Genomic DNA, 24,862 nt, shown 5'->3' with positions numbered 1-24,862 from the left:
GTAAACAGCTTAGCTGTCCTGTTTGAGTTTAGGTTCCTGTTTTGTTTTAGTTAGTGCTCAAAGAGAGCTAGGTGTTTGTTTTGTTTATTTTTGTTTCTGTGTTTATTAAAAAAATTGCGCAACCGCGCTTTCAAAAATCAATTTCTGTGTTGGGTCGTGTTTTTAAAGGGGCAACGAACCGCAAAGAGGTTCGATTCTTTTACAATATATATATATATATGTATATATATATATATATATATGTATATATATATATATATATATATATATATATATATATATATATGTAACAGGGTGAGGTGCCCTGTACATTGCTTGTTTAGTACTCCCACGGAGGGGAACTGCCGGCCATGAAGAAGGGGGGGGAGGTCAGGAGACCAGCTCCCCCAGCCGCACTTTCGCGGCAGGAAACACTGTGGCCAGAGCCCCACGGAGGGGAGCTGCCGGCCACAAAGAAGGGGGGGGAGGTCAGGAGACCAGCTCCCCCAGCCGCACTTTCGCGGCAGGATAGTGTATGGCGGGAGCCCCTGAAGAGGGAGCTGCCGGCCACGGAAAATTGGGGGGTGCCGGACCTCCCACCATGGCCACCCCCATGGACACTGTGCTTTCCCCCTCTTCCGGGACTTTGAGACTGAGGGGGGAGGTGGCCGTTGGGGCCATGTGTGCATTGCACAAGGGGGGGGATATGTAACAGGGTGAGGTGCCCTGTACATTGCTTGTTTACTTTTAGATCGGGGTCCCCCTCTGCCCCTGTGTTATTTTGTATCATTATTATGATTTATTATTGTATACATGACGGCGAGCGCCGTATGTTATTGTTTTGTTTATTTTTAAAACGTGTCCTGGCAGAGGCGAGATCGGTGCTCGTCCTCTGCCAGGTGTAATGAAAAATACTCGTGCAGAAGGTGGCCATCTCCCGAATTAATTAAGTGATTAATTTAGTTGCTAATCGGGAGATGGTCACCTGAATATAAAAAGCCTGCAGCTCTCCAGTTCAGGGTGGGTGTTTGGAGTAGAGAGACGGAGAGCGAGGGGATTAAAACGAAACTAACAGTAAACAGGAACAGTGACGGCGATCTGCCCAGCCTGACCTGTGTTTTTGTGTTGGTGATTTCTTTTTGTTTAATTATTTATTTTGCTCTGTGAGCGAGTGTTTTCTGTTTGAATATTTTATTTATTTTTTTGGATTCATTAAATAAAACGGCGCCCGCGCCACTACACAATACCTTTTTTTGTTTTGTTGTCCCTGCTTCTGCCGTGACGTCAGACCCTCAGCCATTCCTGTCACACGTGGTGTCCTGCGTGGGATCGCAGCGCCTCCAGGACGCAGGCAGAAGAGGGTACTACATCTTTTTCATTTTTTTTTCGGTTTTTTGATTGTGGTTGGAGGGAGAAAGGAGAGTAAGGAGGAAGAAGGATGGGAGGAAAACGGAGGATAGGGAGAAGGATGAGCTGCAGACAGCAGCAGCTGCAGCAACAGCAGCCCGGGTGTTACTGCTGCGCTGAGCCTGGGCATTCCAGGACCAACTGCCCCTGGTACCCCCTTGGACAGCGACCCCAACTATGCCCCATCTGCGGAGGTGAGCACTACGTGGCCCGCTGCCCTGTCCATCAGGAGCAGGGGTCGCCTCAGTCTCCACAACCAGCAGGGGGAGGTAGACTGCTGCTCCCACCGCCCCAACAACAGCGGCCACAACAGCAACCACAGCAGCTGAACAAGAGGTGGTGGTCCAGGGTGCCAACTAAGTTTGGACCCCCGGACTGGGCAGCTGAACAGGAGCAGTGGAGGAAGGAGGGGGCTCCTATGTGCGGCGCCTGTGGCGAGTTTGGGCACGTCAGGGAAGACTGCCCTTACGGGGACCCCCAGTTTGAAGAGGCGTGGAACCAGGGTCTGGTGGGGGACGCTGCAGAGTGGTTCTGGGCAGTGGACCAGACCCGGTCATCTCCAGCACCCAAGAGTGAGGAGCCCGAACGTCCTGCGCCTGAAAGGGAGGAGCCCGAACGTCCTGCGCCTGAAAGGGAGGAGCCCGAACATCCTGCACCCAAGAGGGGGGAGTCGGTGCGTCCACAGCCCAGGTACCTGCCAGCAGAGGGAGAGTTCCTGCTGGTTCCACCTCCACCTCCGTGGGAGGACTGCATGTCGCTTCCACCTCCGCCAGCAGAGGGAGAGTTCCTGCTGGTTCCGCCTCCACCTCCGTGGGAGGACTGCATGTTGCTTCCACCTCCGCCAGCAGAGGGAGAGTTCCTGATGGTTCCGCCTCCACCACACTGGGAGGACTGTGTGTCGCTCCCACCTCCGCCAGCAGAGGGTGAGTGCCTGCTGGTTCCGCATCCATCGCCGCCACCAGCAGAGGGAGCATGCCTGCTGGTTCCACCTCCATCGAAGCCACCAGCAGAGGGAGCATGCCTGCTGGTTCCGCCACCAGCAGAAGGAGCATGCCTGCTGGTTTCAAAGCTGCCTCCTTCGCAGCCAGAAGGGGAGGAGCAGGAGCTGCCTCCTTCGCAGCCAGAAGGGGAGGAGCAGGAGCTGCCTCCTTCGCAGCCAGAAGGGGAGGAGCAGGAGCTGCCTCCTTCGCAGCCAGAAGGGGAGGAGCAGGAGCTGCCTCCTTCGCAGCCAGAAGGGGAGGAGCAGGAGCTGCCTCTTTCGCAGCCAGAAGGGGAGGAGCAGGAGCTGCTTCCACCACCACCCGAGGGAGAGCAGCAGGAGCTGCCTCTTTCTTCACCACCACCACCCGAGGGAGAGGAGCAGGAGCTGCCTCTCCCTTCACGACAGGATGGACCGAAACAGAAGGTTGGCGGTCCGCAGCTGCCCTTGCACAGGCTGCTAAAACGAGCAAGGGGGAAAATCGCTGGGTCGCAGCGGCTGAGAAGAGGGCCAAACCTAGCCCCAACGCTGGTCCTGGCTCCCCTCCTGCAATCGCCTCCTGAGGGTCCGCTGCCGCCGTCGCCTCCTGAGGGTCCGCTGCCGCCCTGTCGTGCATCGCCTGGGGATGCCAGCCTCGCTTCGCCCAAGGATGTCTGTCTGGCATCGCCTGGGGTTGCCAGCCGCTCCGCATCGCCTGGGGTTGCCAGCCGCTCCGCATCGCCTGGGGTTGCCAGCCGCTCCGCATCGCCTGGGGTTGCCAGCCGCTCCGCATCGCCTGGGGTTGCCAGCCGCTCCGCATCGCCTGGGGTTGCCAGCCGCTCCGCATCGCCTGGGGCTGCCTGCTCCGCATCGCCTGGGGTTGCCAGCCGCTCCGCATCGCCTGGGGCTGCCTGCTCCGCATCGCCTGGGGTTGCCAGCTGCTCCGCATCGCCTGAGGTTGCCAGCCGCTCCACATCGCCTGGGGTGGCCTGTTCCGCATCGCCTGGGGCTGCCGTTTGCTCCACACAGGGTGCAGGGTGCGAGGGAGAAGTGGAGCTCCCGCTGCCGCCTCTATGGCCAGGGGCTCCCCTCCCAAGTCCGCTGCTGCTGCCGTCGCCTCCCGAGGGTCCGCTGCTGCTGCCGTCACCTCCCGAGGGTCCGCTGCTGCTGCCGTCGCCTCCCGAGGGGGCGCTGCCGTCGCCTGGGGTCGCCAGGGGTCCTGCTTCGCCTGGGGTCACTACACTATGGCCGGAGCCCCACGGAGGGGAACGGACGGCCATGAAGAAAAGGGGAGAGGTCAGGAGACCAGCTCCCCCAGCCGCACTTTCGCGGTCGGAGATCATGTGGTCGGAGCCCCACGGAGGGGAACTGCCGGCCATGAAGAAGGGGGGGGAGGTCAGGAGACCAGCTCCCCCAGCCGCACTTTCGCGGCAGGAAACACTGTGGCCAGAGCCCCACGGAGGGGAGCTGCCGGCCACAAAGAAGGGGGGGGAGGTCAGGAGACCAGCTCCCCCAGCCGCACTTTCGCGGCAGGATAGTGTATGGCGGGAGCCCCTGAAGAGGGAGCTGCCGGCCACGGAAAATTGGGGGGTGCCGGACCTCCCACCATGGCCACCCCCATGGACACTGTGCTTTCCCCCTCTTCCGGGACTTTGAGACTGAGGGGGGAGGTGGCCGTTGGGGCCATGTGTGCATTGCACAAGGGGGGGGATATGTAACAGGGTGAGGTGCCCTGTACATTGCTTGTTTACTTTTAGATCGGGGTCCCCCTCTGCCCCTGTGTTATTTTGTATCATTATTATGATTTATTATTGTATACATGACGGCGAGCGCCGTATGTTATTGTTTTGTTTATTTTTAAAACGTGTCCTGGCAGAGGCGAGATCGGTGCTCGTCCTCTGCCAGGTGTAATGAAAAATACTCGTGCAGAAGGTGGCCATCTCCCGAATTAATTAAGTGATTAATTTAGTTGCTAATCGGGAGATGGTCACCTGAATATAAAAAGCCTGCAGCTCTCCAGTTCAGGGTGGGTGTTTGGAGTAGAGAGACGGAGAGCGAGAGGATTAAAACGAAACTAACAGTAAACAGGAACAGTGACGGCGATCTGCCCAGCCTGACCTGTGTTTTTGTGTTGGTGATTTCTTTTTGTTTAATTATTTATTTTGCTCTGTGAGCGAGTGTTTTCTGTTTGAATGTTTTATTTATTTTTTTGGATTCATTAAATAAAACGGCGCCCGCGCCACTACACAATACCTTTTTTGTTTTGTTGTCCCTGCTTCTGCCGTGACGTCAGACCCTCAGCCATTCCTGTCACAATATATATATATATATATATATAGGTAGTGTACTGCCAGCAAAACAAAATAATCCAAAGTGCCAAATCACTGGATAGCTTTTACCTCTATGAAGACACTTTGGCTGGTCTAGGCTAGGTTACATATATAAATGACAGGTAACTATAACTGAAGAGCGCTCCTGAACTCGGGTTAAAGCACTTTAACACAGACTTAGCAAAAAATGCCTTTAAGTAATTGCAATAAGAAGCATTCAGAATGATAGCAAATATTTTGTAAGCTACTTACACACACACACAGTATATTTCTGAAGATACCTCTCATCAAAGGCACTGTAAAGAAACTGTGTTTTCTATCACTTAGACATTCCGACTACAGAGAGCTAACGAGCAGCTAGACTCCCTACAGAAAGAGGAGGGTTCTGGGAAGGGGGAGGAACTTTCACGTTCTTTTAGGGAGCTCCAGGCCTCCCACGCAGAGACGATCCTGGAGCTGGAGAAAACCAGGGACATGCTGATCCTGCAACACAAGATCAACAAGGACTATCAGGTATCCACACAATGTATGTCTGTGTGTGTACGTGTGTCTGTATCTGTCTGTTTGACTGTGTGCCTGTGTGTGTGTCTGTTTATTTGTGTGCGTGTGTGTGGCTGTGTGTGTGTCTCTCTGTCTGTATGTGTGTGTCTCGTCTGTCTGTTTCTGTGTGTGTGTGTGTCTGTCTGTGTGTGTATCTGTGTATGTGTGTGTCTCTGTGTCTCTTGCTGCATTTACACTGCCACCTCGGACCTAAGCCGACTGAGGTCCAACTGATCGCGGAGATTCTTATCATTGTTCACATAGCGTTTACACTGCGGTTGTGCCCTGAGCCGGCTTAGGTCCGAATGTGCATGCATACCATCTAAATTACAAAACATGCTCTGTGACGTAATAACGACCACTGAAGAGATGATGAGTTTCCCCTCCCCAAACCACAAAGGCGGAAGAGGCAGAGTGGTATTACAAACAAACAATACAGTGTCGTGTTCATATTGCGGGGACTCATCTTAAAAATATATATATACTTATCTTGCAGTCTATGAGAAAAATGGTTACTGTTTTGACACAAGATAGCGGTTCCTGACCCATTTGTTATGTGAAGGATTTCACCTTGAGTAAGACAAGTAAATTTGCTATTTATTACTGTAATAATAAAGACCCTTTTGTTTTCAAAAGCACTCTATTCTTTCTTCACCAATATTATCTCACCTTGTATATATACATAATTGTATGATGCATAAGTCCTTTATTTTTTGTTAAAATAGGCTAAGCAACCACAGGAATACCGGAAAAAAACATTTACTGTATACAATTGCAGTTAACAAATTTTATTTTTTCAAATTAGCCTTGTTACAAATACTACTACTGCAAAAGAATAAGTAATCAAAATAATAATAATAATAATAATATTTGTTATATAAGTACACTATCTAAATTGTAATTATTCAAAACATTTTGTAACTTTTTTAAAAAAACCAAATGACAGGGACTGCAAATTATTAAAACAAAACTTAGAACATAACCTGTAAAACGCAATTGTGTAACAGATCAAATATAATCAAAAAGTGCAGAGAGGGGGTTGCACAGATCTTTCGCTAGACCTGCCGCTATTTCTCGGTATATGTTTATTTTGTGTTTCCGCTTTAGTTCACTCTGGATTTGAATTTCACCCCACAACGCAATGACAGCTCTGCTTTCTTGCTCTCCCCAGTTCACGCCACAATTGTCAGAAAAAAACAAACAAAAAAAAAACTATTCCGTGTTTAAGCTAATCATTGGTACAATCAAAATATTTATTTAAATAACAATAAAAACAAACAACAAAAATACGGTGTGTTAAAGTGTGTTGAAACTAAACCAATAACTAAGTGGTTTACATAAAATAACAATCAAAAAACACAATCCAGGATAGTTTTTGAATAAAACTGTTTGATAGCGTTTTTTTTTAAATAATTCTCACTGATATACTCAAATATTACACTTTTGTTTCTTTGACGTCCACCGGCGTCTGCACCTGTTTAACAAAGCAAAAAAGTTTACATGTATGGATATTTGGGGTATGTACACTTTTGACGACAACTTAATAATAAAACGTATATATTTACGTGTATATATATATATATATATATATATATATATATATATATATATATATATATATATATATAAATACTCCCTAATATAACAGTTAATAAATTCAAATATTCAGGACGCTTGTGTCTCAAGTCGTTCTTATCTTTTTGTAACGCTGCAACGGCAGCTTCTTCCTGTTTAGATTCCGTGGGGGAGGAGCCGAGCGGCACTCACGTCGTGAAGTCGGGTGGGTTTACACTGCCTTTCCGACGGATCTAAGCAGGCCCTGAGCCATGTCTTTAGTTGGCCGTTTTTAGGACAGCAGAGAGTCGGCCGTGTGCGTTTACACTACAGAAAAAAGACCTGAGACGGCCCAAAGCCGTCCTTAAAACCGCCAGTGTAAACACACCATCTGTGTCTCTCTCAGACGGAGCTACAGGCAGTGATGAGGAATGTGGAGGCTGATAAGGAGGAGAGTAAGAGGAAGCAGGAGCAGAGCACTCGGCTGCTGGAGCTCAGAGCAAACCGGATCCACACTGTGGAGGGTGAGAGCAGACACACCAAGCCTTTCAATGATCTATATCAGCTACAGGAGTCTACAGCTTATTATATTACATTGTCACTTGACCATAGACTGCCTACTATGCAGGGTCAGAAGGAAACAGACCCTCCCTAAAATCCTGGGAATCGAACACCTATTGCCAGGAGAGACACAGTGCAATAGAGTGACTAATGTGTACACTGCCACAGTGCCGTGTGGGAAACACAATAATTACATTAAAAAACATGGAAAAATTAATCAATACAAAGAAATTGTCTTGTTCATCTCAATCCCAAGTATGCCAAGTTGTACAAAGTACAGGTGAGACTGCACTGAGAATACTGTGTTCAGTTCTGGTCCCCACAGTACCAAAGGGACATTGTGGCCCTGGAGAGAGTCCAACAAAGAGTAACCAGACTAATCCCAGGCTTAAAGGCATGAGCTACAAAGATAGGTTGAAAGAACTGAATCTAGTCTAGAACAATGAAAAATGTGAAATAGTTCATATAGTTAACCTCAACCAATACTTTGAGTGCAGAAACCAGGACAGATTTAGAGTATGGAAAGGGTTACCAAAGTTTACCTAGCCATGTTGTTGATGCTGAATTACTGGGATCCTTAAGACCTGACTTGAATCAGCTACTATGAATATAGTATATATATATGTATATATATATATATATATATATATATATATATATATATATATATATATATATATATATATATATATATATATATAGATATATATATGTGTGTGTATATATATATGTGTGTATATATATATATACATATATATATCTATATATATATATATACAGACGTGCTCAAATTTGTTGGTACCCTTACAGCTCATTGAAATAATGCTTCATTCCTCCTCAAAAGTGATGAAATTAAAAGCTATTTTATCATGTATACTTGCATGCCTTTGGTATGTCATAGAATAAAGCAAAGAAGCTGTGAAAAGAGGCCTGGACACATTTGTTGGTACCCCTTAGAAAAGATAATAAATAATTGGATTATAGTGATATTTCAAACTAATTAGTTTCTTTAATTAGTATCACACATGTCTCCAATCTTGTTATCCGTCATTCAGCCTATTTAAATGGAGAAAAGTAGTCACTGTGCTGTTTGGTATCATTGTGTGCACCACACTGAACATGGACCAGAGAAAGCAAAGGAGAGAGTTGTCTGAAGAGATCAGAAAGAAAATAATAGACAAGCATGGTAAAGATAAAGGCTACAAGACCATCTCCAAGCAGCTTGATGTTCCTGTGACAACAGTTGCAAATATTATTAAGAAGTTTAAGGTCCATGGAACTGTAGCCAACCTCCCTGGGTGCGGCCGCAAGAGGAAAATCGACCCCAGATTGAACAGAAGGATAGTGCGAATGGTAGAAAAAGAACCAAGGATAACTGCCAAAGAGATACAAGCTGAACTCCAAGGTGAAGGTACGTCAGTTTCTGATCGCACCATCCGTCGCTTTTTGAGCGAAAGTGGGCTCCATGGAAGAAGACCCAGGAGGACTCCACTTTTGACAGAAAAACATAAAAAAGCCAGACTGGAATTTGCTAAAATGCATATTGACAAGCCACAATCCTTCTGGGAGAATGTCCTTTGGACAGATGAGTCAAAACTGGAGCTTTTTGGCAAGTCACATCAGCTCTATGTTCACAGACGAAAAAATGAAGCTTTCAAAGAAAAGAACACCATACCTACAGTGAAACATGGAGGAGGCTCGGTTATGTTTTGGGGCTGCTTTGCTGCGCCTGGCACAGGGTGCCTTGAATCTGTGCAGGGCCCAATGAAATCTCAAGACTATCAAGGCATTCTGGAGCAAAACGTACTGCCCAGTGTCAGAAAGCTCTGTCTCAGTCGCAGGTCATGGGTCCTCCAACAGGATAATGACCCAAAACACACAGCTAAAAGCACCCAAGAATGGATAAGAACAAAACATTGGACTATTCTGAAGTGGCCTTCTATGAGTCCTGATCTGAATCCTATCAAACATCTATGGAAAGAGCTGAAACTTGCAGTCTGGAGAAGGCACCCATCAAACCTGAGACAGCTGGAGCAGTTTGCTCAGGAAGAGTGGGCCAAACTACCTGTTAACAGGTGCAGAAGTCTCATTGAGAGCTACAGAAAACGTTTGATTGCAGTGATTGCCTCTAAAGGTTGTGCAACAAAATATTAGGTTAGGGGTCCCATCATTTTTGTCCATGCCATTTCCATTTGTTTTCTTATTTACAATATTATGTTGAATAAAAAATCAAAAGCAAAGTCTGATTTCTATTAAATATGGAATAAACAATGGTGGATGCCAATTACTTTTGTCAGTTTCAAGTTATTTCAGAGAAAATTGTGCATTCTTCGTTTTTTGTGGAGGGGTACCAACAAATTTGAGCACGTCTGTATATATATATATATATATATATATATATATATATATACAGTACTGTGCAAAAGTTTTAGGCAGGTGTGAAAAAATGCTGTAAAGTAAGAATGCTTTCAAAAATAGACATGTTAATAGATTATATTTATCAATTAACAAAATGCAAAGTGAGTGAACAGAAGAAAAATCTAAATCAAATCCATATTTGGTGTGACCACCCTTTGCCATCAAAACAGCATCAATTCTTCTAGGTACACTTCAGGGATTTTGTAGGCATATAGTCAGGTGTATGATTAAACAATTATACCAAACAGGTGCTAATGATCATCAATTCAATATGTAGGTTGAAACACAATCATTAACTGAAACAGAAACAGCTGTGTAGGAGGAATAAAACTGGGTGAGGAACAGCCAAACTCAGCTAACAAGGTGAGGTTGCTGAAGACAGTTTACTGTCAAAAGTCATACACCATGGCAAGACTGAGCACAGCAACAAGACACAAGGTAGTTATACTGCATCAGCAAGGTCTCTCCCAGGCAGAAATTTCAAGGCAGACAGGGGTTTCCAGATGCGCTGTCCAAGCTCTTTTGAAGAAGCACAAAGAAACGGGCAACGTTGAGGACCGTAGATGCAGTGGTCGGCCAAGGAAACTTACTGCAGCAGATGAAAGACACATCATGCTTAGTTCCCTTCACAATCTGTCTGGTCAGAAGTGGCCTTCATGGAAGACTTGCGGCCAAAAAGCCATACCTCCGACGTGGAAACAAGGCCAAGCGACTCAACTATGCACGAAAACACAGGAACTGGGGTGCAGAAAAATGGCAGCAGGTGCTCTGGACTGATGAGTCAAAATTTGAAATATTTGGCTGTAGCAGAAGGCAGTTTGTTCGCCGAAGGGCTGGAGAGCGGTACACGAAAAAGTGTCTGCAGGCAACAGTGAAGCATGGTGGAGGTTCCTTGCAAGTTTGGGGCTGCGTTTCTGCAAATGGAGTTGGGGATTTGGTCAGAATTAATGGTCTCCTCAATGCTGAGAAGTACAGGCAGATACTTATCCATCATGCAATACCATCAGGGAGGCATCTGATTGGCCCCAAATTTATTCTGCAGCATGACAACGACCCCAAACATACAGCGAAAGTCATTAAGAACTATCTTCAACATAAAGAAGAACAAGGAGTCCTGGAAGTGATGGTATGGCCCCCACAGAGCCCTGATCTCAACATCATCGAGTCTGTCTGGGATTACATGAAGAGAGAGAAGCAACTGAGGCTGCCTAAATCCACAGAAGAACTGTGGTTAGTTCTCCAAGATGTTTGGGCCAACCTACCTGCCGAGTTCCTTCAAAAACTGTGTGCAAGTGTACCTAGAAGAATTGATGCTGTTTTGAAGGCAAAGGGTGGTCACACCAAATATTGATTTGATGTAGATTTTTCTTCTGTTCACTCACTTAGCATTTTGTTAATTGATAAATATAAACTATTAACATGTCTATTTTTGAAAGCATTCTTACTTTACAGCATTTTTTCACACCTGCCTAAAACTTTTGCACAGTACTGTGTATATATATATATATATATATATATATATTACTGTGTATATATATATATATATATATATATATATATATATTTATTTATATATGTAATCATAAGAACATAAGAAAGTTGACAAATGAGAGGAGGCCATTCAGCCCATCTTGCTCGTTTGGTTGTTAGTAGCTTATTGATCCCAGAATCTCATCGAGCAGCTTCTTGAAGGATCCCAGGGTGTCAGCTTCAACAACATTACTGGGGCATTGGTTCCAGACTCCCATAATTCCCTGTGTAAAAAAAAGTGCCTCCTAGTTTCTGTTTTGAAAGCCCCTTTATCTAATCTCCATTTGTGACCCCTGGTCCTTATTTCTTTTTTCAGGTCGAAAAAGTCCCCTGGGTTGACATTGTCAATACCTTTTAGAATGTTGAATGCTTGAATCAGATCACCACGTAGTCTTCTTTGTTCAAGATTGAATAGATGAAATTTTTTATCCTGTCTGCATACGACATGCCTTTTAAATTGGGAATAATTATGGTTGCTCTTCTTTGCACTCTTTCTGGAGCAGCAATATACTTTTTGTAACAAGGTGACCAGAACTGAACTCAATATTCTAGATGAGGTCTTACTAATGCATTGTAAAGTTTTAACATTACAATCCCTTGATTTAAATCAGCATGGTCCTTTTCTCCACACAGCCCAGCTAAAGGACATTGCCTACGGCTCCCGACACCTCAGACCCAAACTGGACATACCAACTGGAACAAGCGGGGGTGACCTGGAAGATACCATCTCGCTCCGGTGGGGAGAGAACCTGTTCGAACTCCACGTGGGCGGGGCTTACTTCACTCCAGAGGAGCTGAGGATCATGGGAGATGATGACCCCATGACTTTCTGCACATACGCCTTTTACGATTTTGAAACCCAGGCCACGCCCGTGGTGCGAGGGACCCAGCCGGTGTATAACTTCACCTCCCAGTACCCCGTATCAATGGAGGAGCCCTTCCTGCAGTACCTCCGCAGGGCCTCGGCCAGGCTGGAGGTGCACCAGGTCTGTGGGACCGACTTTATCACCCTTGCCGCCGGCCAGATCAGCTTGTCAGAGGTGCTGGGGGGAAGGACAGACAGGGTCCACGGCACTGCCACCCTGACAGGTAGGGTTCATAGATCAGGAAAACAGGAAGATTGAACTGAAAAACAAAACAGCAAAACCAAGGGTATCAGAGATACTGAAATTGAAGAAGGAATCTATGAAGAAGATTCTAGGCGTTTATGTTGACTCAGAAATGTCTTCATCTAGATAATGTGGGGAAGCTATAAACAAGGTCAACAAAATGCTTGAATATATAGTGACAAGTGTTGAATTTAAAATCAAGGGAAGTGATGTTAAAACTTTATTGTGTTCAGTTCTGGTCACTTCGCTACGAAAAGGATATTGCTGCGCTAGAGAGAGTGCAAAGAAGAGAGACCAGAATTATTCTGGGTTTAAAAGGCATATAATATGCAGACAGGCTAAAAGAACTGAATCTATTTAGTCTTGAACAAATAAGAATACGTGGTGATCTGATTCAAGCATTCAAAATCCTAAAAGGTATAGACAATGTCGACCCAGGGGACTTTTTTGACCTGAAAAAAGAAACAAGGACCAGGGGTCACAAATGGAGATTAGATAAAGGGGCATTAAGAACAGAAAACAGGGACTTTTTTACACAGAGAATTGTGGGAGTCTGGAACCAACTCCCCAGTAATGTTGCTTGATGAGATTCTGGGATCAATAAGCTACTAACAACCAAACGAGCAAGATAGGCCAAATGTCCTCCTCTCGTTTGTCAACTTTCTTATTCTCATATGTTCTAAAGAGAATGGGGCCTGTAAATTATAAAATTCAATGGGGTGGCCAGTCTAAGAAGTATGATAGAGTAAATGTAGTTAAAATCAAATCCTATTATGGAATTAAACCCTCATACTTCAGTGGAATTAAACCCTCAACCCTCAGTGGAGGGGGTGAGGGGGCTATGTGGCATTTGCCGCATATTTTTAGTGATGCAATAAGCCAGGTAATCTTTTTTTAACTTATATTAGAAATATTTTTACTGTATGTGTTGCGTCTCTGATTTGTTTTAGCCCGTGATCGCCTGGGTGGTATGTACCTTTAAACAGAGATCATTTAAAAAAGGGTGTGTGCTCCTTTCATTTAGGTCTGGTGGGACTGCCGTAGCTTTTTTAGGCTTGCTCACTGCTGCTGTTTGTTTGTTTGTTGTTTTTCTTTATTAATAGTTTGTACTAGCACTTAAAAAGAACAGGTTCGGTTAAGTTCAGGTTACCTCAGTTCAGAGAGAACGGACTCACTGTTTCCCTGAACATGTATTTATGATTCACTGCACTGCCGCTGTGTACCTGCATTGCCGTGCTGATCCTTCCCTTGTGGATTACAAACTAATGAAGAAGGAAGATTTAATTTGGATGCTAAAATTCAGAAGATTACATTGCTGCACTTGTGTAAAGAAGTGTCTCCTACCCTTTGTCCTAATTCTGTGTCCACTATTTGAAACAGATCAGATCCCCTGTTCTGGGAGGTCATTGCCAAGGCGCTGCCAAAGATTTAACACATCTGCTCCCCCTCAGTAGCTCAGGAGAACTGAACAATCGCTCTTTACTCATCCACTGTGTGTAATCAATCGGTATCTCAGGCCATTGAATTGAATGGAGAGATGAGGGCTGGACGTGAACCGCAAAGCATCCAATTTAAGACTTACCATTCATACTGAGCAAGCTCCGTAGTGGAGAGACCGAGCAAGCTCCGTAGTGGAGAGACCGAGCCAGCTCTGTAGTGGAGAGACTTGTGCTGAGGTCAGTATTATGAACTCATCAGCTGCTAGGAGGAGGTCCATTACAACGGATGTGAGCTACCGACCCCTGGAGGACAAAGGCCAGCTCTGCAGATGTGCCTGGCCAGTGGGGGGTGCTGTAGTGTGGAGAAACTGCCTGTATGACTTATACTGTGGTAAAGTAATTGGTAAAAAGCTGCTCCGTGTCTTTGCCAGGTTCTCGGGGTCAGAGCTGTGGGATACTGGAGTACTGGCTGCGTCTGGGGATCCCTGTGGAACGCACAGTGAGACTGCACCAGGACAGGATGACAGCGCTGGGATACCTGTCCTCCCACAGAGACAGGCTGCAGGTCAGACACAGGAACAAGAACCCATAAGCTGCAAAAACACCATTAAAACAAATATGTCTGCTTTACTGTGGGAGGTGCAGCTACTGTATTGTTCATTAAATGTATTTTCAATCAAAGCAGTCCAGTATATCGTACAGCACAATGTAATGATTAAAATCATAAGGAAGCTGTAATTATACCACTGCATTATTTTTTTGTCATGTAAAGTCTTTTTTCATTGGGACAGTCTGCAACGCAAATACATTCTATTACTAGGAATGCTGCATATTGCCAGAATTCTTGCACGTACTCTTTATTTACATATATGCTCTGAGCACACTCTTAAACTCAGGGAAGACGTTCAGGAGGACATACAGATGTTTCAGACTCCTGTAAGTGGATCGTTCGTGCACTAGACTTTCAACGTATCCAGATGACTTTTAAACAATTCGAGAAAATCACACAGACTCATTCGATTTGAAGTTTTAATGAATCAGAGTGGTATCAGTACTCCTTCGATTTATTAAATGCTTAAAAATGGATTGAGTAGTTACAGACTACTTCGAATCCCAGCTGACAGGCAGTCTGGGCATTTCCGGTGCCTTTACAGGTTTAACAGCATTAGTATTTCAATACACTTCAAATGGTCTCATTTGAAGTGATTTTTAAAACCCCAAAAGTAATGACTAAAGCTAAAGTTTAAAATTTTAGAAAAGCAAACTATGAAGGTATGAGACTAACAGAAGTAGATTGGAGTAAAATAGAGAAAACACTGTTGCAGCAGTAAAGGTCATTCAAAATGATCTAGACAGCATTCAGAACTGGGCAGACACATGGCAAATGACATTTAATAGAGAAAAGTGTAAAGTATTGCACGCAGGCAATAAAAATGTGCATTATAAATATTATATGGGAGATACTGAAATTGAAGAAGGAATCTATGAAAAAGACCTAGGAGTTTATGTTGACTCAGAAATGTCTTCCTCTAGACAATGTGAGGAAGCTATAAGAAAGGCCAACAATATGCTCGGACATATTGTGAGAAGTGTTGAATTTAAATCAAGGGAAGTAATGTTGAAACTTTACAATGCATTAGTAAGACCTCATCTAGAATATTGTGTTCAGTTCTGGTCACCTCGTTACAAAAAGGATATTGCTGCTCTAGAAAGAGTGCAAAGAAGAGCAACATCCTAAAAGGTATAGACAATGTCGACCCAGGGGACTTTTTTGACCTGAAAAAAGAAACAAGGACCAGTGGTCACAAATGGAGATTAGATAAAGGGGCATTCAGAACAGAAAATAGGAGGCACTTTTTTACACAGAGAATTGTGAGGGTCTGGAACCAACTCCCCAGTAATGTTGTTGAAGCTGACACCCTGGGATCCTTCAAGAAGCTGCTTGATGAGATTCTGGGATCAATAAGTTACTAACAACCAAATGAGCAAGATGGGCTGAATGGCCTCCTCTTGTTTGTAAACGTTCTTATGTTCTTATGTTCTAACACTGCTTTTACTACAAGCAGATGAGAATCGGTTCGCTGTATATGTAAAGTTACAGTTTATACTTTAAATGATTTTATAACATGTAGTTCTAATTCAGATACGTCAATACAGCAATCTCTTATAAACTGCAATTCCTTTTTACTTCATTGATATACACAGAAGGCAAGAGGTTAATTTTTAATTAGCAGCAAATGCAACCTTGAATATTAAAACTTAGGACTGGTCATACATTTACTTGATGTTATTATATTAGGGTTCTTGTTTATTTAAATACTTTTGTTTTTTCTTACTATAATCAAACCTAGTTCAATTGCTTCTAGCATATTAACTGTGCTCCATAGATTCTACCATTCTGCTCTCTCTGGATCAGAATATTTTGAGACTGAGTCTAATTAAAGATGCTTTTGCCTGATAAGGGAGGTTTGGAACTTTCAGCAGGCCAGTCTGACCTTCAATGCAATGAACTCCTTCTCATAGGCCTTCCACAGATCTGCTAATAATATTTTCTACTGGTTGTATATTCTTTAAAACACAGTACAGTCATAACAATATTTGTTGCAGTTTCACAAATGTTCAATTTGTATCCCAAAGATCAACCTGCTTCCAGTAGCTGTGACAATCTTGAATCAGTTTCTGCTCTCAGTGAGTCAGTTTCTGCTCATAGGTGTGGGTGACAGTCTTTAAAAGCCTGCAAAAACTTAAATCTTGTTAGCTGGGCTCCCATCTCTACATTCTCATTCCCATCGTCAGTGGGCAAACACATTTTAACTGAATCTGGGTCCATCAAAGAACCGCACACCCTTGCAACCGAGGCATTCCATGGAAAAGGATCTAATGACTTATAGCATAAAAGGGACGTGCCAGAACCGTCAACATCATTTAAACACGCTACAAAATATTGATATTCACAATAAATGTGAGATGGAAGTAAACTTTTATGTAGATTTTGACTTAGATGAGGATATTTTAATAGAGGAATTTCAAAAAGACATCAAACATATCGAGTTTCTACCATGCTGTGTTCTCCATATCAGCACGGTTGACCAGGTCACCAGCTTTAAACAATCATACCTGGGCACCTCTCGGAATTCCACTCAACTCCAAAGTCCGTTCAAAACGGTGACATTACAGTCGAGTACCTCAGCCACTTAACGGTGTTCTCTATCAATCTGTTCCCTCTTTTCAATGAAAATGACAATGGACTAAATAAAGGTTGAATGATTAGAAAACAAATACAGCTGGAATTGTAAGTTGTACATTAATAATAAAGCCATATATAACAGTTTTAGGACTCGAGTGTCTGTGTGTGGGTTATGGTTATGTCAGCACTCGCAGTGCATAAATGCATCCTTGTATTACCCACATACACAGACTCCTATAACTCTATAATGTAAAACAGTTTTGAAGACATTTCTTATTCATCGACTGGACAATTCATAGCCTGGTTTCGTTACAGGAAAGCCGCTCCCTGTCCTCCCAGCATGTCCTGGGGGATGGCAGCGGAGGGATCTCATGCGAGCTGGAGGTGTGCGTGGAGAGCTGCAGCGGGCTGAGCGCTCGCTGGCCGGGACTACTTCCGGACGCCTATGTGGTGTACAAGCTCTACGACCTGCCGGACCACGACTCTCCCATCATCCCTTGCAGTGCCGACCCTGTCTTCAGAAACCAGGCAACCTTCCACCTTCCCATGACCTTCGACCTCCAGAGATACCTGAGGTTCGAGTCGCTGTGGATCTACATTTTCGACGACGCAGACTCTGAGCAGACAGCATACCTGGGCAAGGCCAGCGTGCCCCTCATCTCTCTTGCACTGGGCAAGGACGTCAGAGGTAATCATTTATTATACATTAGCAAAGGAAGAGCTTCAAGTGCAGCCAACAAAATACTGCCACGAGTCTTAGAAATACTAAAAGAAACTTCAATTCACTGACAAACCTTTTCACTAAAAATCTTTCTCAGTGTCTTCAATTCAATGAAGTTTCCACTAGAAATCTTTCTTAGTTTGTTCAATTCAATGCCAAATGTTTCCACTAGAAGTCTTTCTGAATGTCTAAAATTTAATGACAAACGTTTCCACTAGAAGTCTTTCCCGTTTTTAAAGAAGACATCGAGAAAGACTTCCAGTGGAAACGTTTGTCATTGAATTGAAGACACTGAGAAAGACTTCTAGTGGAAACGTTAGGGTTAGTCATTTAAATATATTGCATTTCTTTTAGTATTTGTATACCTATTTTTTTTCGCATCACTGCAATGGATATGCTATTCGTAAAAGTTGAAATTGTAGTTGAATGTTTAAATAAAACTAGCGGGCAGGTGAGCCCACACTTGTTTGTGTGTGTCTGTGTTTTTCTCTGTATTTGTCTGTGTGTGTCTTGTGTTTGTGTCTCTGTGTATGTTTGGTATTTCCCCAGGTGATTTTATTCTGCGAGACCCCGCTGGTCGACCCAATGGCTCAATCAAGGTGTGTCTGAGCTGGAAGTCCCCATACCAGCCACCAGGGACAGCGCTGAGGCAGGCAGCAGAGACCATAGAGCAGCTGCTAGAGAGGGAGAGAGAGCCCAGTGTGGGAGCACCACCACGGCACACACCCATCGCCAAGCCCCGGGTGAGAGCACAGCCAGGGCACACACCCATCGCCAAGCCCAGGGTGAGAGCACAGCCAGGACACACACACCTATCGCCAAACCCCGGGTGAGAGCACAGCCAGGGCACACCCCCATCGCCAAGCCCCGGGTGAGAGCACCGCCACGGCACACACCTATCGCCAAGCCCCGGGCGAGAGCACAGCCAGGGCACACGCCCATCGCCAAGCCCCGGGTGAGAGCACAGCCAGGGCACACACCTATCGCCAAGCCCCGGGTGAGAGCACAGCCAGGGCACACCCCCATCGCCAAGCCCCGGGTGAGAGCACAGCCAGGGCACACACCTATCGCCAAGCCCCGGGCGAGAGCACAGCCAGGGCACACGCCCATCGCCAAGCCCCGGGTGAGAGCACAGCCAGGGCACACACCTATCGCCAAGCCCCGGGTGAGAGCACAGCCAGGGCACACCCCCATCGCCAAGCCCCGGGTGAGAGCACAGCCAGGGCACACACCTATCGCCAAGCCCCGGGCGAGAGCACAGCCAGGGCACACGCCCATCGCCAAGCCCCGGGTGAGAGCACCGCCACGGCACACACCTATCGCCAAGCCCCGGGTGAGAGCACAGCCAGGGCACACCCCCATCGCCAAGCCCCGGGTGAGAGCACAGCCAGGGCACACACCTATCGCCAAGCCCCGGGTGAGAGCACAGCCAGGGCACACACCCATCGCCAAACCCCGGGTGAGAGCACCGCCACGGCACACACCTATCGCCAAGCCCCGGGTGAGAGCACAGCCAGAGCACACACCCATCGCCAAGCCCCGGGTGAGAGCACAGCCAGGGCACACCCCCATCGCCAAACCCCGGGTGAGAGCACAGCCAGGGCACACCCCCATCGCCAAACCCCGGGTGAGAGCACCGCCAGGGCACACCCCCATCGCCAAACCCCGGGTGAGAGCACAGCAAGGACACACACACCTATCGCCAAACCCCGGGTGAGAGCACAGCCAGGGCACACACCCATCGCCAAGCCCCGGGTGAGAGCACAGCCAGGGCACACCCCCATCGCCAAACCCCGGGTGAGAGCACAGCAAGGACACACACACCCATCGCCAAGCCCCGGGCGAGAGCACAGCCAGGGCACACACCCATCGCCAAGCCCAGGGTGAGAGCACAGCCAGGGCACACACCCATCGCCAAGCCCCGGGTGAGAGCACAGCCAGGGCACACCCCCATCGCCAAGCCCCGGGTGAGAGCACCGCCACGGCACACACCTATCGCCAAGCCCAGGGTGAGAGCACAGCCAGGGCACACCCCCATCGCCAAGCCCCGGGTGAGAGCACCGCCACGGCACACACCTATCGCCAAGCCCAGGGTGAGAGCACAGCCAGGGCACACACCCATCGCCAAGCCCGGGTGAGAGCACAGCCAGGACACACACACCTATCGCCAAGCCCCGGGTGAGAGCACAGCCAGGGCACACACCCATCGCCAAGCCCCGGGTGAGAGCACAGCCAGGGCACACACCCATCGCCAAGCCCCGGGTGAGAGCACAGCCAGGGCACACGCCCATCGCCAAGCCCCGGGTGAGAGCACCGCCAGGGCTGCTCTGAGATCCAACACAGTGTCTTATATTAGCAAAGAGCAGAGTGGCAACAAAAGCATCCCACTGAATCTCACCTATTATATATATCGCCATCATTTCAGAGGTCTCAGATTTTCCTAAATGAATAGCACATACATTATAGTAAAGGTGAATTTTTTTATTAATTTGAATTTGAAGTAGTGAAAAATATTTATCGAATGCTCATTGCAGATACTTCAGTGCTAAAATCGCATGAAGGAATAAAGTTGACACTGAAAACAAGTCAGTCATGGGAGTCTCTTTTTCATACTACATCTTTTAACCCTTTCAGAGAAAGCTAGTGTCCAGTCTGGCTCAAGCCCCGCCCAGACTAATGACTCAGACAGAGAAAAACATTCAGAACACCACAGCCAAACAGCAGGTAAGAGAACTATAGCAGCACCCAACATGGTGTCTATATAAAGTTATAATCTAGTGCGCTGGCATTGCCTGTTGTGTGCTGGGCAGAGCCTCGCTGTACTGTACTGTACACAGGACAATGCTGGCGGGACCTCACTATGGGCCTCATTTACTAAACTGCGGTAACATGTTTTACACAAAGCCCCTTTACTGCATGCTTTGTACACCTGCTGTATTCACTAATCAGTGGCAGGCAACCTAGCATGGAAAAAGTACCGCGTTCGAGTCATTTATATACATTGAATAATGTTAACGTGTGGAAATGTATGCAAATTACATCACAAAATACCGCGAGGGAGGTATTTGTTACACAAACCATATTCACTTAAGGGCGCTAACTTTACTAGGTGCCTCAGTTTGTGTTAAAAGTACTGCTTATTGAAACCAGGCGGTGTCACAGAACCAGAAGAGCTGCACAGGATGAGATCCTCCTAGTATTACTGAAAGAAATTAATTTACAAACCGCTAACCAAGATCATGCAACAGTCTCTAGACACAACAGACTGGAGAATTGCAGACATAATACCGATCCACAAAAAGGGCGACAAAACCGAACCAGGTAACTACAGACCAATAAGCCTGACTTCATGTATATGTAAACCTATGGAAACTATAATAAGATCCAAAATGGAAAATAACCTATAGGGTAACATAAGAACATAAGAAAGTTTACAAACGAGAGGAGGCCATTCAGCCCATCTTGCTCGTTTTGGTTGTTAGTAGCTTATTGATCCCAGAATCTCATCAAGCAGCTTCTTGAAGGATTAGGGTGTCAGCTTCAACAACATTACTGGGGGGTTGGTTCCAGACCCTCACAATTCTCTTTTTTCAGGTCAAAAAAGTCCCCTGGGGGAGGGAGGGTTAGGTCGGCCACGGTCTCCTCAGCTCACCGCGCACCAGCGACCCCTGTAGTCTGGCCGGGCGCCTGCGGGCTTGCCTGTAAGCTGCCCGAGAGCTGCGTTGTCCTCCGACGCTGTAGCTCTTGGGTGGCTGCATGGTGAGTCCGCAGTGTGAAAAAAAGCGGTCGGCTGACGGCACACGCTTCGGAGGACAGCGTGTGTTCGTCTTCGCCCTCCTGAGTCAGCGCAGGGGTGGTAGGGGTGAGCTGAGCATAATAAAATAATTGGCCATTCCAAATTGGGAGAAAATAATAAAAAATAATTGGCAATGACTAAATTGAAAAAAAAAGCCCCCTGGGTTGACATTGTCTATACCTTTTAGGATTTTGAATGTTTGAATCAGATCGCCGCGTAGTCTTCTTTGTTCAAGACTGAATAGATTCAGTTCTTTTAGCCTGTCTGCATACAACATGCCTTTTAAACCCAGGATAATTCTGGTTGCTCTTCTTTGCACTCTTTCTACAGCAGCAATATCCTTTTTGTAACAAGGTGACCAGAACTGAGCACAATATTCTAGGTGAGGTCTTACTAATGCATTGTAAAGTTTTAACATTACTTCCCTTGATTTAAATTCAACACTTCTCACAATATATAGTTCCCTTCTTCAATTTCACTATCTCCCATATGATATTTATAATGCACATTTTTATTGCCTGCATGCAATACTTTACACTTTTCTCTATTAAATGTCATTTGTCATGTGTCTGCCCAGTTCTGAATGCTGGGAGACGTCAGTATGGTTTTAGGAAAGGGAGATCGTGTCTAACTAATCTGCTTGATTTTTTTGAGGATGCAACATCTACAATGGATAATTGCAAAGCATGTGATTTATTTAGATTTCCAGAAAGCTTTTTACAAAGTCCCACATAAAAGATTAATTCTCAAACTGAACACAGTAGGGATTCAAGGAAATACATGCACATGGATTAGGGAGTGGTTAACATGTAGAAAACAGAAAGTACCGATTAGAGGAGAAACCTCAAAATGGAGCGAAAACTGGGCAGACACATGGCAAATGACATTTAATAGAGAAAAGGTACTGACAATGTCGATCCAGGGGACTTTTTCGACCTGAAAAAAGAAACAAGGACCAGGGGTCACAAATGGAGATTAGATAAAGGGGCATTCAGAACAGAAAATAGGAGGCACTTTTCTACACAGAGAATTGTGAGGGTCTGGAACCAACTCCCCAGTAATGTTGTTGAAGCTGACACCATGGGATCCTTCAAGAAGCTGCTTGATGAGATTCTGGGACCAATAAGCTACTAACAACCAAACGAGCAAGATGGGCTGAATGGCCTCCTCTCGTTGTAACCTTTCTTACGTTCTTAAGAGTCAGGGAGAGAGTATTTCTGACCAGGCAGACGTTTTAGGGGTGTATGAGGAGGAAACAATATCACAAATGTCTCAGAAATGGTGTATTTGATGGTCTACAGTGAAAAATATGCATTTGATTTTCCTTTCAGTAGTTTACATTACTCTTCACCTCTGCTGTTCATTTCATACTTATCAAGTAGAAGCAGCGCTACTGTAGCTGTACACGGTCTGATTACTAGGGCAACAGGGTCAAACAATTACTTCATGATTAGTGAATTACTCAAACCGTACAATGATGTAACATGTGAGTTAGAGGCGGGAAGTTTAAAATGGTTGTTTAGATATTGTTGATTTATTAGTTTGATTTAATAGTTAACATTAAAAGCTGACAACAAAAAAAGCTCAATTCATTTCAACAGAAGATCGTGTTCAGAGCTTGCATGCATATGGTGGGATTCTGTTTCACTCAGGTTGTTATGTGTCTTTGGATCATCTAAGAAAAGGTACTATTGACAAGCATCTTAACAGCACAGTACACAAAAACCTGAAGTTCAGGCTAAACAATTACCGAACAAGCAGGTCACAATCACAGGATTGTTAAAAAAGAGCACAGAAAGTGGAGAAACACGTAATGTCAACACGTTTGAATTAATGGAAGTCTTTGTGTAGCGAAGATACCGATACACGACTGGTCAATGAAATATTACAAAGTTGATTTTTTAATGAAATAAATTCAAGATTTGTGGAGCCGTGCCTAACAGCTGTTTGCGTTGTAACAAGACCCCCACACTCCTCCTACAGAGTGCATTTATTTTGTCCTTAATGTTTAATTGAAGTTAATGTTCTCACTGATTCAGCACCAAAAAAGACTTTGATAATTCCCCACCACTTCTTTTGCTAATACATTTAGGTCCTGGTCTGTAAACTTCAGATTCCTCACTCTGTCCTCCTTGGTCGCTGTGACAAACTCAGAACCGTAGCCTACTTACCTTTTCTTTCGAGCGCCCATATATATATATATATATATATATATATATATATATATATATATATATATATATATATATATATATATATATATATACAGTGCCTGGACTTTGACTTGGCCATTCTAACACCTGGATATGTTTATTTGTGAACCATTCCATTGTAGATTTTGCTTTATGTTTTGGATCATTGTCTTGTTGGAAGACAAATCTCCGTCCCAGTCTCAGGTCTTTTGCAGACTCCATCAGGTTTTCTTCCAGAATGGTCCTGTATTTGGCTCCATCCACCTTCCCATCAATTTTAACCATCTTCCCTGTCCCTGCTGAAGAAAAGCAGGCCCAAACCATGATGCTGCCACCACCATGTTTGACAGTGGGGATGGTGTGTTCAGGGTGATGAGCTGTGTTGCTTTTACGCCAAACATAACGTTTTGCATTGTTGCCAAAAAGTTCGATTTTGGTTTCATCTGACCAGAGCACCTTCTTCCACATGTTTGGTGTGTCTCCCAGGTGGCTTGTGGCAAACTGTAAACGACACTTTTTATGGATATCTTTAAGAAATGGCTTTCTTCTTGCCACTCTTCCATAAAGGCCAGATTTGTGCAGTATACGACTGATTGTTGTCCTATGGACAGAGTCTCCCACCTCAGCTGTAGATCTCTGCAGTTCATCCAGAGTGATCATGGGCCTCTTGGCTGCATCTCTGATCAGTCTTCTCCTTGTATGAGCTGAAAGTTTAGAGGGACGGCCAGGTCTTGGTAGATTTGCAGTGGTCTGATACTCCTTCCATTTCGATATTATCGCTTGCACAGTGCTCCTTGGGATGTTTAAAGCTTGGGAAATCTTTTTGTATCCAAATCCGGCTTTAAACTTCTCCACAACAGTATCTCGGACCTGCCTGGTGTGTTCCTTGTTCTTCATGATGCTCTCTGCGCTTTAAACGGACCTCTGAGACTATCACAGTGCAGGTGCATTTATACGGAGACTTGATTACACACAGGTGGATTCTATTTATCATCATTAGTCATTTAGGTCAACATTGGATCATTCAGAGATCCTCACTGAACTTCTGGAGAGAGTTTGCTGCACTGAAAGTAAAGGGGCTGAATAATTTTGCACGCCCAATTTTTCAGTTTTTTATTTGTTAAAAAAGTTTGAAATAGCC

The 24,862-nt window shown here is 45.3% G+C and overlaps 1 protein-coding gene across 8 annotated transcripts in view; it reads left to right on the top strand.

Annotated features, from left to right (window-relative positions):
- The window catches only part of rpgrip1 (RPGR interacting protein 1), a 99,168-nt gene that overhangs the window by 60,857 nt on the left and 13,449 nt on the right, over positions 1 to 24,862 (top strand). For 5 of the 8 annotated variants that reach the window (XM_059016800.1, XM_059016798.1, XM_059016796.1 and 2 more), the window contains 7 exons: positions 5,002 to 5,187; positions 7,175 to 7,292; positions 11,911 to 12,366; positions 14,257 to 14,390; positions 17,328 to 17,700; positions 18,283 to 18,518; positions 20,368 to 20,457. In XM_059016800.1, coding sequence (XP_058872783.1) covers positions 5,002 to 5,187; positions 7,175 to 7,292; positions 11,911 to 12,366; positions 14,257 to 14,390; positions 17,328 to 17,700; positions 18,283 to 18,518; positions 20,368 to 20,457 — 1,593 coding nt within the window. The remainder of the gene's footprint in view (positions 1 to 5,001; positions 5,188 to 7,174; positions 7,293 to 11,910; positions 12,367 to 14,256; positions 14,391 to 17,327; positions 17,701 to 18,282; positions 18,519 to 20,367; positions 20,458 to 24,862) is intronic. The other 3 variants (XM_059016801.1, XM_059016797.1, XM_059016802.1) reach the window with 2 other exon arrangements.

Source organism: Acipenser ruthenus, chromosome 54, assembly GCF_902713425.1.
Source record: "Acipenser ruthenus chromosome 54, fAciRut3.2 maternal haplotype, whole genome shotgun sequence".
NCBI lineage: Eukaryota > Metazoa > Chordata > Actinopteri > Acipenseriformes > Acipenseridae > Acipenser > Acipenser ruthenus.
This window is presented reverse-complemented; position numbering and strand designations above follow the sequence as displayed.